This window comes from Tamandua tetradactyla, chromosome X (genome assembly GCF_023851605.1).
Source record: "Tamandua tetradactyla isolate mTamTet1 chromosome X, mTamTet1.pri, whole genome shotgun sequence".
In the NCBI taxonomy this organism is placed as follows: Eukaryota; Metazoa; Chordata; class Mammalia; order Pilosa; family Myrmecophagidae; genus Tamandua; species Tamandua tetradactyla.
In genome coordinates, this window is record NC_135353.1 from 150,228,012 (window position 1) to 150,242,736 (window position 14,725).

The following is a 14,725-nucleotide window of genomic DNA, read 5'->3' on the forward strand; positions in this document are numbered from 1 at the left end:
AAGTTAACTTTCCTAAAATAGTAGCCATATAGGATTTATACCATAGGGTGACTTTATGACAAAACTTAATATTATTACTTTAGTACTTATTGTAGCTTTAGTTATGGTGGAAAAATGGAAATAACTTAGGAATCCATTAATTGGTGGCATGGCATGGTATATCCATACTACCAAGTATCACAAAGATATTAAAAAAGAATCTTAGAGCTATATGTAATGATCTGGAAGGATGACCGTCATATACTGGTAAGAATAAATTAAACTAGCTACAAAAATAGCATGCATAACTGCAGGGAGAATGTATAATGGTACAGCCGCTATGGAAGACGGTTTGGCGGTTCCTTAGGAAACTAAATAGCGAGTTGTCCTATGACCCAGCAATAGCACTACTTGGTATACACCCAGAAGAGCTGAAAGCAGTGACACAAACAGACATTTGCACACTGATGTTCAAAAGCAGCATTATTCACAATCGCCAAAAGATGGAAACAATCCAAATGCCCATCAACAAACAAGTGGATTAACAAAATGTGGTATATACATACGATGGAATATTATGCAGCAGTAAGACGAAATGACGTCCTGAAGCACATGACAAGAGGGATGAGCCTTGAGGACATAATGCTGAGTGAAACAAGCCAAACACAAAAGGATAGATACTGTATGACTCCACTTGTATGACCACTGTAAAGGTCAAATCAGAGGCTTATAATACAGAATAATAGGGGACTGAGAGATACACAGAAGCTAGAGATGGGTGCATGGGTAACTAATGAGGTTGAACTCAAATGTAAGGGAATAGATAGATGTGAAGGTGGTTCTCTAGTGGGTGTATAAGTAATATCACCACACTGAAGGTGAACAAGACCAAAAGGGTTGTATAGATCTATGTGTCCCACAGATTAACACTAGAAATATAAATGGATTCTTGCAGGAACTGCTTCAAGGGTGTGACTTGTGTACAGGGAGTAGTTGTATCCTGGATGCAGGGGTGGGGGGCTGCTGTTGCATGCTGTGGGCTGTGTTTAGGAGGAAAATATCAGCAGTACCACAGCAACAGCAGAGGTAAATAATGGGGGGAGGGACAAGAGTTAAGGGGAGGTTAAGAGTTCCTATTTGATGAGGGTGTGTTTATTGGTTATCTTCTCTTGGGAACAATGAAATTATCTAACATTGAGAGTGTTGATTGACTACGGACTTTGGGCATTATACATGATGCCAATGAATGCAGGTGGCTGAAGAATGCACTAACTGAGAAATAGATTGGTGAACGATGATGGATACATATGACCGAATATTGTGCTTCTATAAAAAGGACAAAGTTGTGAGGCATGCAACGATGTGAATGAACCTGTGGGACATTTGGTGAGGCAAAATAAACCAGAAATGAAAGAACAAATATTGTATGGTCTCCTTTAGAAACTACTTATAAGAAAATAGGGGAAAGATAAAAATAATAATTACAACAACAAAATAAATTAAAAAAAAGAAAACGGGACTAGATTGTAAGCTCTTATAGCAGACACATTTAGTCTGCAGTGGTAATTATTATTTCTGGATTTGGAGAGACTGTTTTATATTTTATAAACTGATATCTAGATATAAGAATGGAGCCTATCAGGTCAGGATTAAGGTAATTCAGAATACAGGGGTAAAGGAAGACTGTCTATATTTTAGAACTGCACCTACTCTTTGAGACCAAAGGAAGAAAGATTTATTTTGTCCAGAACCTTAATTTTCTGTAGCACATAATCTAACTCAACCTGTCTGGATAGCTCATTTGAACAACTGAAACACAGGGAGCCCAGAATAAGAATGAGGGCCTTTAATCCTGTATAGTTTAATCTAATGCCTGTATACTTCCTAGAATATTAAGCAGATAATGAAAAGGTACTGGCAAAGCCCCTTGAGGGATGGGAGAAAAAATATGGAACTATTAAACTCTGCCATCATGGAATCTCCTGATACTGTGTCAAACACTGGGGACACCCAAATCAATGGGCCAAGCCTTTGATCTTGAGGCTTACTGCTGTGAAGCTTATGTAGGTAGTGGAAAAGTTTAGCCTATCTATAGGTATGTCTAAGAGTTACTTCAGGAGGACCTCTTTGGTTGCCCAAATATGGCCTCATTCCATTCTCTCCAAGTCCAACCCTGAAAGTGAAATCACTGCCCTCCCCGCTACGTGGGACATGACATCCAGGGGTGAAAGTCTCCCTGGCGGTGTGGGAGATGACTCCTGGGGATGAGTCCAGCCCTGGCACTGTGGGATCAACAATTCCATCCTGACCAAAAGGGGGAAAAGAAGTGTAACTAATAAAGTATCAGTGGCTGGGAGGGTTCAAACAGAGTCGAGAGACTACTCTGGAGGTCACTCTTATGCAAGCTTCAGTTACACATTGTTACCTATCATAACTTGCCAAACCCCAACCAAAACTATTACAGCCAATCCTAACACCTAGGGCAATATATAAGATTCTACAAAGGTTCCATGCACTAGGGTAACTTTCCAGAAACCTGCAACCTCCAGATGGGTTCCCGGACCAGATAAGCCCTGAAACTTCAAGAGGCCAGCCTCTCCAGAACATCAGCTAGTTCCATCTTCCTACCCATATTACTGTCAGCCCCATCCAACATGAAGGGCGCAGCCCAAATACCCCTAATGAGTGGCAGAGAAAGATCAAACGTAATGGTGGAGTTATACAGAGAGGGTAGGGTTTAACAAATGAATATGATTGCTAAATCATTAAATTGATATTTTAGTTTCTAGTATCTTAGAGCAGCTAGAAGAAAAAACCTAAAATTGTGTAATTATAACCCATACCAAACTCTGAAATCTGTTCTACAACTAATTGGTGTGCTGTGCTTTGAAATTTATTGCTTTTTTGTATTTATGTTATTTATCACAAAAAAGATTTCAAAAAGTCGATTTTAACGATAAAAAATATTTAATCCTTCTGGCCTCCTAAACTCTGGAGCAGTTAGAAGGAAAAATCTGAGATGAAGGTATGGTAGCCCATGACAAACTCTTGGATCTGTCCTGTAACTACTTGTTGAAGAGTACTTTAAAAATTATTCCTTTTTTCTTTCTTTACTTTGTATATATGTTATATTATACAATAATAAAAGTTTAAAAGAAAGACCTGCTATATCATTTATTGGTTAAAAAAATAGCATGCATAGAATGATCTCACCTGCTTAAAGAAAAAATAGAACAGTAAATTCATGTATATATTTACATATGATAATACAAACAAAGAAGAGTGGAATATACATACCAATTGTCAACTTGAGTACTTTAAGGCTAAGGGGCTAGAAATGGGAGGCAAGGAGATTTTGGACTACTGTAATAAAAATCTAGTTTTAAAAATACAAAAGAACTCTAGGACTATGTAACCTACACTTACGTGCTGAAAGCTCTGACCCTTTACAAGGGAGTACATTACAATTACTCAAGAGAACACTTCCCACAAATCAGAGGACTGGATGAGGGCCCAGAGAGGCTCACATGTCTGTCCTCAAAAGGCTTTTGTATCCCTGCATAAGAACTACAAAGCTTAGATGATCAATTTTTTACCAATATTGGTACTATAAACTTAAATTTAAGATGAAAGGAACATGAAAATTTTCATCAATAGTACACTGAAATCATCTGTGTGGAAATTCTAATATCCTATTCTTGACTAAACACTGCAGTTCCATAGAGACTAGTATATTATTCTTTCTTGATCAGATAACATACCATATGCTGAGCACAAAAATGTTAACAGTTCCTATTTCATCCAGTAACATATTCTAGCATTGCCCTTACAATGTTGGAATTAATTCATTTCAATTTATATGTAAATTTTAACTTAAATCCACTGAGTTTAAAATGGAACACTGCCCCTGGATTTCCTAAATCTATTTCCTTTTTTTTTTTAATTCAAAACTGCTTTACAGGGATTATAATTTATTATCACTTCTGTGCAAAGGGGAATCACCAACATGGAAAACACAAATTAAAAGGCAAATTCTATCACTTACCAATAAGTCGGGGTTCCGAAGTAAAGTCTCTTGGGGGTACTGGAATTTTCTTTACTATGTACTCACAGACAACTTCAATATTGTATTTCAGCTGAGCAGAAATAGGAATAATAGGAGCTCCTTCTGCTACTGTACCTGTATGTCAAAATTCAGAAAGATCAAATGCTTCAGTTTTATAAATCATATTCTACAAATCGGTCACATAAAATACGTAAGATTACTAAAATTGATGCCTAAATAGCCCCATACAAATGCCAGCAACAGGTGTAAAGTGATAATTCTGTTTAGAAAGATAATAATAGTCTTAAGTTTGTTTTTATTCCTGAAAATGAATACTATTCCCTTTCAGGGCAAAATTGTTAAATTATATTAATAGACATATTTAATAGTAAAATGGTAAAACTATTTAAAGGAATAAGATACTAGCACTACTGGGAAAGAATACTAATTGAAAAGATTTCCAAGAACGTGTAATTAACCTCCCAATAAACGTCAAGATAAAATTACAGACTCTTTGCTAATCAAAACAGCTGGCACATAGAATATTTGCTCCTTGTTAATTATACGTCGAATATGTTGGCTAAAGAAACGAACCAAACATAATGAGATTTTTATAAAAATGACTTATTATTTTTCATTAAGAGAACTGGGTTCAGAGGAAGTCAATCTTTCTAAGAAGAAAAACAAGGCCAAGTATCAAGCAAGGTGACAGGATACCAAGGCTGTGTTGGTACACCTCATCCCCACCCATGGAGGCACTGGCATTGTCTTGGTCCCTGTGCCTGCAATGCTGCTGCCGATGGCAGGTATTGATGACTGCTACTAATTGACCAGGGGCTGCACGATCACCCTGGGCACCTTTGCCAAGGCCACTTTCAATGGCATATCCAAGACTTACAGCTACTTCAACCCCTACCTCTGGAAAAGAGACTATGTTCACCAAGTCTACCTATCAGAAATCCATCAACTATCTTGTAAAGACTCAGGCCAGAGACTCTGTGCAGAGGACCCAGACCACACTGTGGGTACCACATAGGTTTGTTTGTGTTTTGGGCATATGGTCCAGGAACTGAACCCGGGTCTTCCACATGAAAGGCGAGCATTCGACCACTGAACCACCCGTGCACCCCACATAGGGTTTTTAATCAAGAAAAATAGTGAATTAATGAGGCATGGGGAGAGATGACCAAGATTAAGAACCAATCAAATGTCAACATCATGCCTTCACTAAAATGAAAAACACTATGCTTTCAGAGAAAGGAACACAATAAAGTTTAAATAAATCACCGTCAGCTACAATTCTAGAAACAGCTACTCAGTAAGAACAATGTCAGGTTAACTTATTTAAACATTCCTTTTTTAATTCATTTTACTATCACTGGGGAGGATGTTTTTAAAAGCCTGACTAATAAAAGCTTCCAGGATACAACTTTGATTCCAACTTTCAGCCAGCAAAAAAAAAATGTACTTTGGTATATCAAATTAAGAAACATATATTTCACTACTTACATCAGGTGGCTAACAAGTAGTAGCCAGAGATATAAGGCTTAAGGTCCATAAATTGATTCTATTGATAATCTACTATATCAAAAGTTAACCTAACATCTGGTATCTAGATTAAAGACCTCTCAAAGCGGTATTACAGCTTCTTACCTTGTACAAATGCAAGGATCTGTTCGTATTGTTCTTTAGCCTGACTTTCTTTTACCAGATCAATTTTATTTTGTAAAATCAAAATATGCTTCAGTTTCATGATTTCTATAGCAGCCAGGTGTTCAGAAGTTTGAGGTTGAGGACAAGATTCATTACCAGCTAGATGACGAAAAATGAAAGAGGCATAAGAATTAGCTGAAATATCCAGGATAGACAAATCCTTAGAGACAAAAAGCAGATTAGTGGTTGCCAATGCTGAAGAAAGGGAGAAATAGGGAATTAATGCTTAATGGGTACAGAATTTCCTTTTGGGTTAATGGAAAAGCTTTGAAACTAAACCGTTGTGACAGCTATACAAAACTGTGAATGCACTTAATGCCACTGAATTGTACATTTTAAACAGGTAAAAAATGGTAAATTTTGTTATATTTGATACTACCACCACAGTAAAAAGAATTCACTGGCATCTAATAAAGGAGACTTTGGATGTTCTAGCCCTACTCAAAGGAGAAGTGCTCGAAATCACTGCCAAGTGTCCACCTTTTGCCTCTGATTCATTTTCTGTGCCTGAATTCTCTGGATCCTCCCGTTCTTTTTTTTTTTTTTGGATCCTCCCGTTCTTTTGGCTCCCACTTCTAGTCCTAAGCGAAAAGCCTGAAATCAACAAATTTGGCTTCTTAGGGTTTACCCTCAGCTTTTATTCAGGCTTGCTCTATCCTGCCTCAGAGATGTTCCAGCCCATCCAAGGTCCAGAAAAGTAGGAAGTAGTTAAAAGATAAAGACACCTAACACAGTCTATGAATTATTACCATCAGAAGCTATTCCTAAACAAAGGTGTGAGGAACACTACTGGTGAAGTTAACCAACAGTGTATTATAAAGAAATAGGCATGTTTTGATTAGCACTCCAATGATCATCCTCCCTGAATTGTGATGTTCAGTTGTCCTGTACTAAATCCACTGTCATGCCTTTGGAAAATTATACCCCATAGCAATGAAATCTCTTGACAACTCACAAAAGGAAGCAAAATCCGAGCCTTGAAAACCACCATGCAGGACCAGACTTCAGTACTCTGTATGAGATTTGTATCTAAATAAATCTATTACTGGTCAATGTTGCAGTCGGCAGCTCAGGAACATAACATACCTATGCTTTTATACATAAACTTGAAGCTAAAATGATAAATCACCTCATGTGATGTTAATGGGAAAAAATGGATCGCCTTCTTTTTCTCTTTTTTTTTTGGGGGGTGGGGGAGAATATTACCATAAAAATTTTCGCAAGCCATTAGCCCCAGGTCCATCTTGCTTAGTATTTTATGAAAGGTGGCAGACAGCGATGTCATCCTGGATCATCTTTTAGTTCCCATTTATGTCACCCTTAGTAGGTAATGGATATGACCCTTAAAGGCCCCAATTTCCCTTTAAATAGACCATCTTGGATTTGCTACATAATGATTTGTCCAAACACACTCCAATGTTGTTTACCTATCAACAGAAGAGCTGCATCCATCACTGCTGCACCATTCAGCATAGTAGCCATCAAAATATCGTGGCCAGGACAGTCAACAAAGGAAACATGTCTAGCAATTAAGAAATAACAATGAGCCTTAAAGTCAATCAATACTTAAACACGCAAGTCATAAATTTCCTGAAGTTAATCACTTAGGAAATAATTCTTATTGCTGTAAAGCAAAGTGGTTACAGGGCTTGTTACTTTCAAAATTTGGAAATAAGATTACCAGCTGAGAGTAAAATCACTGCAGAGCACTACAATGAAAACGAAATTAGCTATGTATAGAAATAACTTACCTGGAGTCAGAAAGTCCCAAATCCAATCAAAATAATAATGGTACAGAGTATATACTGGGAATGCCATTGATTTGAAAGCTAAAACCTAATAAACTGTAAAAACTATGTCAACAAAATTGTCATCCGAAAAAATAATTTGCCAGAAATATCTCTAGCATCTTGAAAAATTGGACTCGCCAATCTGAAGTGGAGAGACAACATTCTTTTAATAAAAAACTACAGCAGAATCATTCTTAATTTTTAAAACTGTATGCTCACAATGCCGTGATTTAAAATGGGTCGGCAACCTACCGCACTTAGGCCAATCTGACCTAAGACCACACCCATTCACTGGCCTATCAGCTACATTTGCTTTAGTGGTACAATGGCAGAACTGAGTAGTTGCAACAGAGAGCCTACACTCTACAAGGCCAAAAATATTTACTCTCTGACCCTTTAGAGAAAAGTTTGCTGATCCCTAATCAGAGCCAGGACTAGGGTGAGGCAAGCGAAGAACTGCTATCAGGTACAAAATTTAAGGGGATGACAAAAAAAACTCAGTGATCAAGATAAGTATCTTGTTCAATATTTTAAAAAATTAAAGTTAACATTAAAAAAATCCATGATGGGGGGGCAAGGGTAGTTCAGTGGTAGAATTCTAGCCTGCCATGCGGGAGACCCCAGTTCGAGTCCAGGTCCATGCACTTCCCAAAATACAAACTAACAAACAAGCAAAAAAAAAAAAAAAATCAACAAATGGTGCTGCAGTAACGGGATGGATACTCACATGGAAAAATAATGAAATGTAACCCCACCATACAGCATACAAAAAAAAAACCTCCATGGTGATAAACTTTAAATGAAGACAGGATCAGTAACAATGCCACACCAAGTCAAGAGGAAATACAAATACTGAAGGAAAAGGAAAAAATCACTAATATTGATCCAGTCTTTAAAATTTGATAGAGTATTCATTGCGAATTTTTTGGCATTAATTTCCAAAATGTACTGCACGAAGGGAGATGACCCCTAGCGATGAGTCTGGCCCTAGTACCATGGGATCAACAATGCCATACTGACCAAAAGGGGGGAAAAGAAGTGAACAAATAAATAAGGTATTAGTGGCTTAGAGAGTTCAGTTGAGAGCCTACTCTGAAGATAACTCTTACACAAGCTTCAGCTAGATATTGCTACCATCATAACTTGACAAACTCCAACCAAAACCATTCCTGCCAATCCTAAAGAATACCTAAGGCAGGCGGGCGGGCCACGGTGGTTCAGCAGGCAAGAATGCTTGCCTGCCATGCCAGAGGACCCGGGTTCGATTTCTGGTGCCTGCCCATGTAAAAAAAAAAAAAGAATACCTAAGGCATCATGTAAGATTCTACAAATATTCCATACACTAGGATAACTTTCCAGAAACTTACAACCTCCAGATGGGTCCCTGGACTAGATAAGTACTGTAATACAGAGGGGCCAGCCTTTCCAGAACATCAATTAGTTCCATCCCTCCATCCCATATTATTGACAGCCTCTTCCAACATGAAAAAGTTAGAACGGCCACAGCCCAAATACCCCTAAAGAGTGAGAAAAAGATCAAAGGTGATGGTGGAGTTATACAGAGAAGGTCAGGTTTAACAAATCAGTATGAGTACTGAATCAATATACTGGTATCTCTTTTAGTCTCCAGTACATTATAGCAGCTAGAAATAAAAACCTAAAATTGTGGAATTGTAACTCATGCCAAACTCTAAAATCTGTCCTACAACTAACTGTTGTGATGTACTTTGAAATTTACTACTTTTTTGTATATATGTCACTTTTCACAAAAAAGGAAATAAAAAGAGAAGAGTATAACAGAGAAGACAGGATTTAACAAATGAATATGGCTGCTGAATCAATATATTCATATTTCTTTAGGTCTCCAGTGTCTTGGAGCAGCTAGAAGAAAAAACTGAAAAATCGTGGAACTGTAACCCATACCAAATTTTAAAATCTGTTGTATACCTACTTGTTAAAATGTACTTGGAAATATACTGATTTTTTTGTATATATTTTCTACAATAAAAAAAAACATTTATATATATATATATATATATATATATATATACATGTATATATTCCATGAAAATAGTGTATTTTGATTACTAAGTTTCTTGGTATCCCTCTTAAATTTGCACCTGAGGCAAGAATCTCACTTGATTCTTCCTAGTCCCAACGCTGCCCCAATCTAAAATTTCCTTGTAAGGCATCCTCAACCCCCATAAACATTACTCAGTAGATGTCAGCATTCTCTGATGAAGACCCAGGACGAGCAATCGTATTCAGAAAATATATGGGGAACAAACCAATGTGTTTAAAAGACAATACAAAAATGGCTTTGTGGATAGGTCAAGTCTACTTAAAATTCAGGCCTAAGAGTCACCCCCAAGAGAGCCTCTTTTGTTGCTCAGATGTGGCCTCTCTCCAGCCAACATGACGAGCAGTCTCACCACCCTCCCCCTTTCTACATGGGACATGACTCCCAGGGGTGTAGACCTTCCTGGCAATGTGGGACAGAGATCCTGGAATGAGCTGAGACTCAGCATCAAGGGACTGAGAAAAACCCTAGAATGAGCTGAGAATTAACATCAAGGGATTGAGAGAACCTTCTCGATCAAAGGGGGAAGAGTGAACTGAGACTAAGTATCAATGGCTGAGAGATTCCAGAGTCGAGAGGTTATCTTGGAGGTTATTCTTATGCATTAAGTAGATATCACCTTGTTGTTCAAGATGTAGTGGAGAGGCTGGAGGGAACTGCCTGAAAATGTAGAGCTGTGTTCCAGTAGCCATGTTTCTTGATGATGATTGAACAATGATATAGCTTTCACAATGAGACTCTGTGAATGTTAAAATCTTGTGTCTGATGCTCCTTTTAGCTACTATATCAACAGAAGAGTAGAACATATGGAACAAAAATAAATAATAGGGGGGAACAAATGTTAAAATAAATTTAGTTTGAAATGCTAGTGGTAAATGAAAGCGAGGGGTAAGGGGTATGGTATGTATAATCTTTTTTTTCTCTGTTATCGTTTTATTTCTTTTTCTGTTGTCTTTTTATTTCTTTTTCTAAATTGATGCAAATGTTCTAAGAAATGATGAATATGCAACTATGTGATGATATTAAGAATTACTGATTGTATATGTAGAATGGAATGATATCTTAATGTTTTATTTGTTAATTATTTTTAATTAATAAAAAGTTAAAAAAAAAGGTTTTGTTCCTCTCCCATCTAAGAAACAGAAATAATGCTATTTAAAACAAAAAGAATCCGTCAAACCTACTACCATTCTATTCTGCTTATGTGATTAGTTTTTCTTTGGAGAACTTGTATGTAAGCATTTTAACTCAGGTTTAAAGGTTTGACTTTTCAAATTATCTTCTTTCAGGCAATAAAAACAAAATGGAAAAATAAAACCATTCAGCAATTAGGCTCAAATCATTGTTTAATATCTCAAATACTTAAAAAAAGCACAAGACAATAAAACATGCAGTATGATGTGTAAAGCACAAAAGAGGTCACCTGACTAATTTGAAGTTCCCTTTGGTCCCTGGAATATCTGTAGGAAATTCATCAGGTGTACTACTTCCACAGGATTTATAACATTCTGGCCGAGGACAACTTGGGTCATCAAGTTTATAAATCTAAAAGTTTCGATTAAAAAAAAGTTCAGATTTGTTATCTGCATATTCAACAAGTGAGATTAAATGCTTTCTAGTTCACAGCATATAGCTTACCTTAGCATTAGCATACCCAAGCTTGATCGTAATATTTCTTTCTAATTCATTTTTGAACCTGACAGTGTGAACTCCAGAAATGGCTTTCACAACTGTGGATTTCCCATGAGCTACATGACCAATTGTACCTATTGATAAAATATAAAAAAAATTAACGAACGTGCACCCAACTACACCAAATATTTCTCCAAATGGTGTTAAGGTAGTAAACTCAAAGCCATAACTGTAAATAGCAATGTAAAATCAACAGACTTCAATTTTTCCTCCTACATATCCTTTCCTACAAAAGCTTGTCTGACAGAGGACTGGAGAACTTTCCAGTGATTGACAACCTTGTCCAAAAACCATATTCAGCATTATAAAAACAATTAATCTCATGTTATTAATTACAGAAAAGACTGCCTTCATTTAAAATAAACTTACTAAAATGTATATAAAACCTTATATAGCAAAAAACAGAGTCAAGTAAATAGGCATGAAAAAACTTGACAGAACAAAAAGGAATCTAAGAAAACAACCCAAGTTTAATTACAATAATGCTGTATAGGATTACAGGATGACATACATTCTATAACTTTTCAAAGGCTTCATGGTAGAATCATACTTGTAACTAGGTTTATACTATGCTCTTGATACAGGTTTTCAAATATTCAAAATTTACATTCAGTCAACATAACTTCTGTAAAGTTCTAAGGGTGCCAATTAAGGAAAAAAGCGTACTCTACTTAATTACAGCTTATATGTCAAACAAGACTTTCATAAAGCCTGCACACGCAATAACCCTCTGTGACAAGTACAGTCATGTTTTCACCTCTTTCTTAAAAGTCTGCTACATATGACTCAATACTGCCTCTACTTAACTTTTAACATGTCTGTATTTTTCCTTTTTATGTAGTCTGTGAGCTAGGAACAGCTTTCGTGTTTCAAAAAACCGTAGCAGATGCTTTGCTCATAAGGCTCAATATGTATTTCTTGATTACCTTCTATAAGTCAGTTAATCACACAAAGGGAGAAATTAAAACGATTTGTCAGCGATCAATCGAGTCAGGATTCCAAGTTATTCTTACCTATATTAATTGTGGCTTGTCTGCTGATAACCTCGTGAGAAAGTGGAGTCAACTTGGTAACATCCTGCAACGAAACATTTTAAAACACTACACATAAGACAATCCAGGCCTTTTCCTTTGACTTGACATTTGCTATTTATAAATCGACATCAACTGTACAGCTCTCTATTTCTGAAACACCTTTTCCCCCATACAAGCAATCCTATTCCGACTAGGAAGTGTTAAGAGCCCTTCTTTTTTTAAAAAACAAACAAACAAACAAACAAACAAAACGAAGAGCACACCTCCACTCACTACAGATTTGGAGGCCCGAGGCCCCCACCGCTGGAAGCACTAGCACCGAGGACAGCGTAAAGGCTCCCTTCCCAGAGCGCCAAAGACGAAAACTTTCATGACATATTACACAGTAACTTTCCAGCCGAATCATTCACGAGCTCTTGTTCCCACGAGGGCACGCCTCGTCCAACACGCGGACTGGCCGCGGTGCAGGTGGCGGTGCGAACGTGCATCAGGGCCACCGACTCCGGGGCTCCTTCCTAATACAAGCTGCCGACGGCCCACCATCACCTCGTCCCAGTGCCTCTCAGAAGGCTCGGCCAACCCCCATTCCCGAACCCCCTGCACGTCCCACCCAAGCGAAACCTCACCAAAGTGGCGAGATCCTGGCGAGAAAGGTGCGGCTGCCCCAAAGTAACACCGGCCTCGCCTCCCGCCATCTTAACCGGAGAGGAAGGAAGTTGCCCTGGCTCCCGCCTGACCAAACGCAGGCCCCTTCGTGGGGGCGTGGCAGCGGGGACGGGGAAGGCAGGCGAGGGCCTGGGTCTGGAGAAGGCGTCTACCAGTCCAGCAGGGGACTCACAGCTTAGGCTTCTCTCCGCTTTGCCTCAGTCATGCAGGTCTGTTTATTAAGAAGCAGACTGCAAGTTTTCGGAATCTATAAGTCGCAAACCTATTGTAATTTTTGCAGGCAAGGACGAAGGCAGCCCCAGAATAGTACGCCCTGAGAAGCGGATGATGCAATCCGACACGCGCGCTGGCTTGGGATAATTCATTTCCGTTTCCGGGGGGTTTGGCCGAAAAAGTGACGCGGAACCTGGGAATTTTACCTGGGGTGTGAGAGCGAAGGAGGAAATGACCTTGTTTTACCGATTCCCATAATTTAATGAGACGAGGTCAGCTCAGGGTTCGCATCCGCCTTTGACGGGATTTGGCCGTGAGGAGGCAGCGTGTTGAGTCAGCCACGCTCACGGCGCGGGGCGTACCCTGCGAGTCGCGGGGAGGGCGCCCTCGCGCGGATGTTGGGAGTAGCGCTCAGAAGCGCGGGGATGGCAAAAGCAAAAACGTAGCTCGTTCCCAAGAAGAGCTTTCTAGGGCCTGGGAGGCTGTCCCTGGTGGCGCTAGATTGCACTCCAAATGGATATAGCTTAAGAGGAAAGCTAGATGTCACAAGAGCGCCTAAAGTTAGACATTTTGTGTGTGTGTGTGCTGTTTTTTTAAAGCAGTTCTAAGAAAACCTGCTTCTTTAATGTAAAGATTTTTAAAAGATTTTTGAAACTTTCTTAACCTTTTTTTAGTCGTTCTTTAAAACGCTTTTTTTAAAAAAAGTTGTAAATTTTATCTCATGTATTTCTGTACTTGACAAATTTTGTCATAAACAGGTATTCATTTCTAACCACAAAAAATGTAAAAAGAGGTAAATATGAACTTTGATTATCTGTATTCATTGTGTACTTAAGATTAAAATATCATATTTTAGGTACATAAATTTACATAAAATGAGAACGTATACTTCAATGAATACATCCGTTGGTTAAGTAATGGTGGAAACTGTACAATATGTTGTATTGGGATGGAAGTATTTAGTTCCTATTTGTCTTACATTCTGAATGGTTATACCAATGGTCTTAGTTTCCCAGGATGGCCATTACCATAGTATCACAAATTGGGTGGCTTAAAACAACAGAAATGTGTTGGCTCACAGTTCTGGAGGCTAAAACTATGAAATCATGTTATTGGTAGGGCCATGGTTCAATTTAAATCCATGTTTTATGCCCCTACTAGTTTCTGGCGGTGGTTTGTTGCTAATCCACGTTGTTCTACCCTCTGTCTCTGTCTGTCTATATCTGTATTTCCCCTTATAAGGACACAAGTCACATTGGATTGGGGCCCATCTTAATCGAGTTTGACCTCATCTTAGCTGATAACATTTTCAAATACCTTATTTACAAATAGGATAACATACATTCACAGGTCTGGGGGTTAGAACTTAGCCTAACTTACTAGAGGACACAATTCCATCCAGCCAACTAAGAAAACCCATTGAGGTGTTGAAAATGTTCTGGAATGAGAGAGTGGGGATAATAACACAAACTGAATATACTGAAAAGCACTGAATTAAACACTGAAAGGGTGA

The 14,725-nt window shown here is 38.2% G+C and overlaps 1 protein-coding gene across 1 annotated transcript in view; it reads right to left on the bottom strand.

The window, feature by feature from the left end:
• Nucleotides 1-13,087, bottom strand: part of EIF2S3 (eukaryotic translation initiation factor 2 subunit gamma) — a 31,443-nt gene extending 18,356 nt beyond the window's left edge. The window contains exons 1-7 of the mRNA XM_077145938.1: nt 12,960-13,087; nt 12,313-12,376; nt 11,246-11,373; nt 11,031-11,152; nt 7,165-7,259; nt 5,678-5,836; nt 4,025-4,159 (exon numbers count right to left, since the gene is read on the bottom strand). Coding sequence (XP_077002053.1) covers nt 4,025-4,159; nt 5,678-5,836; nt 7,165-7,259; nt 11,031-11,152; nt 11,246-11,373; nt 12,313-12,376; nt 12,960-13,028 — 772 coding nt within the window. The 5' untranslated portion in view covers nt 13,029-13,087. The remainder of the gene's footprint in view (nt 1-4,024; nt 4,160-5,677; nt 5,837-7,164; nt 7,260-11,030; nt 11,153-11,245; nt 11,374-12,312; nt 12,377-12,959) is intronic.
• Between the last annotated feature and the right edge of the window lie 1,638 nt (nt 13,088-14,725).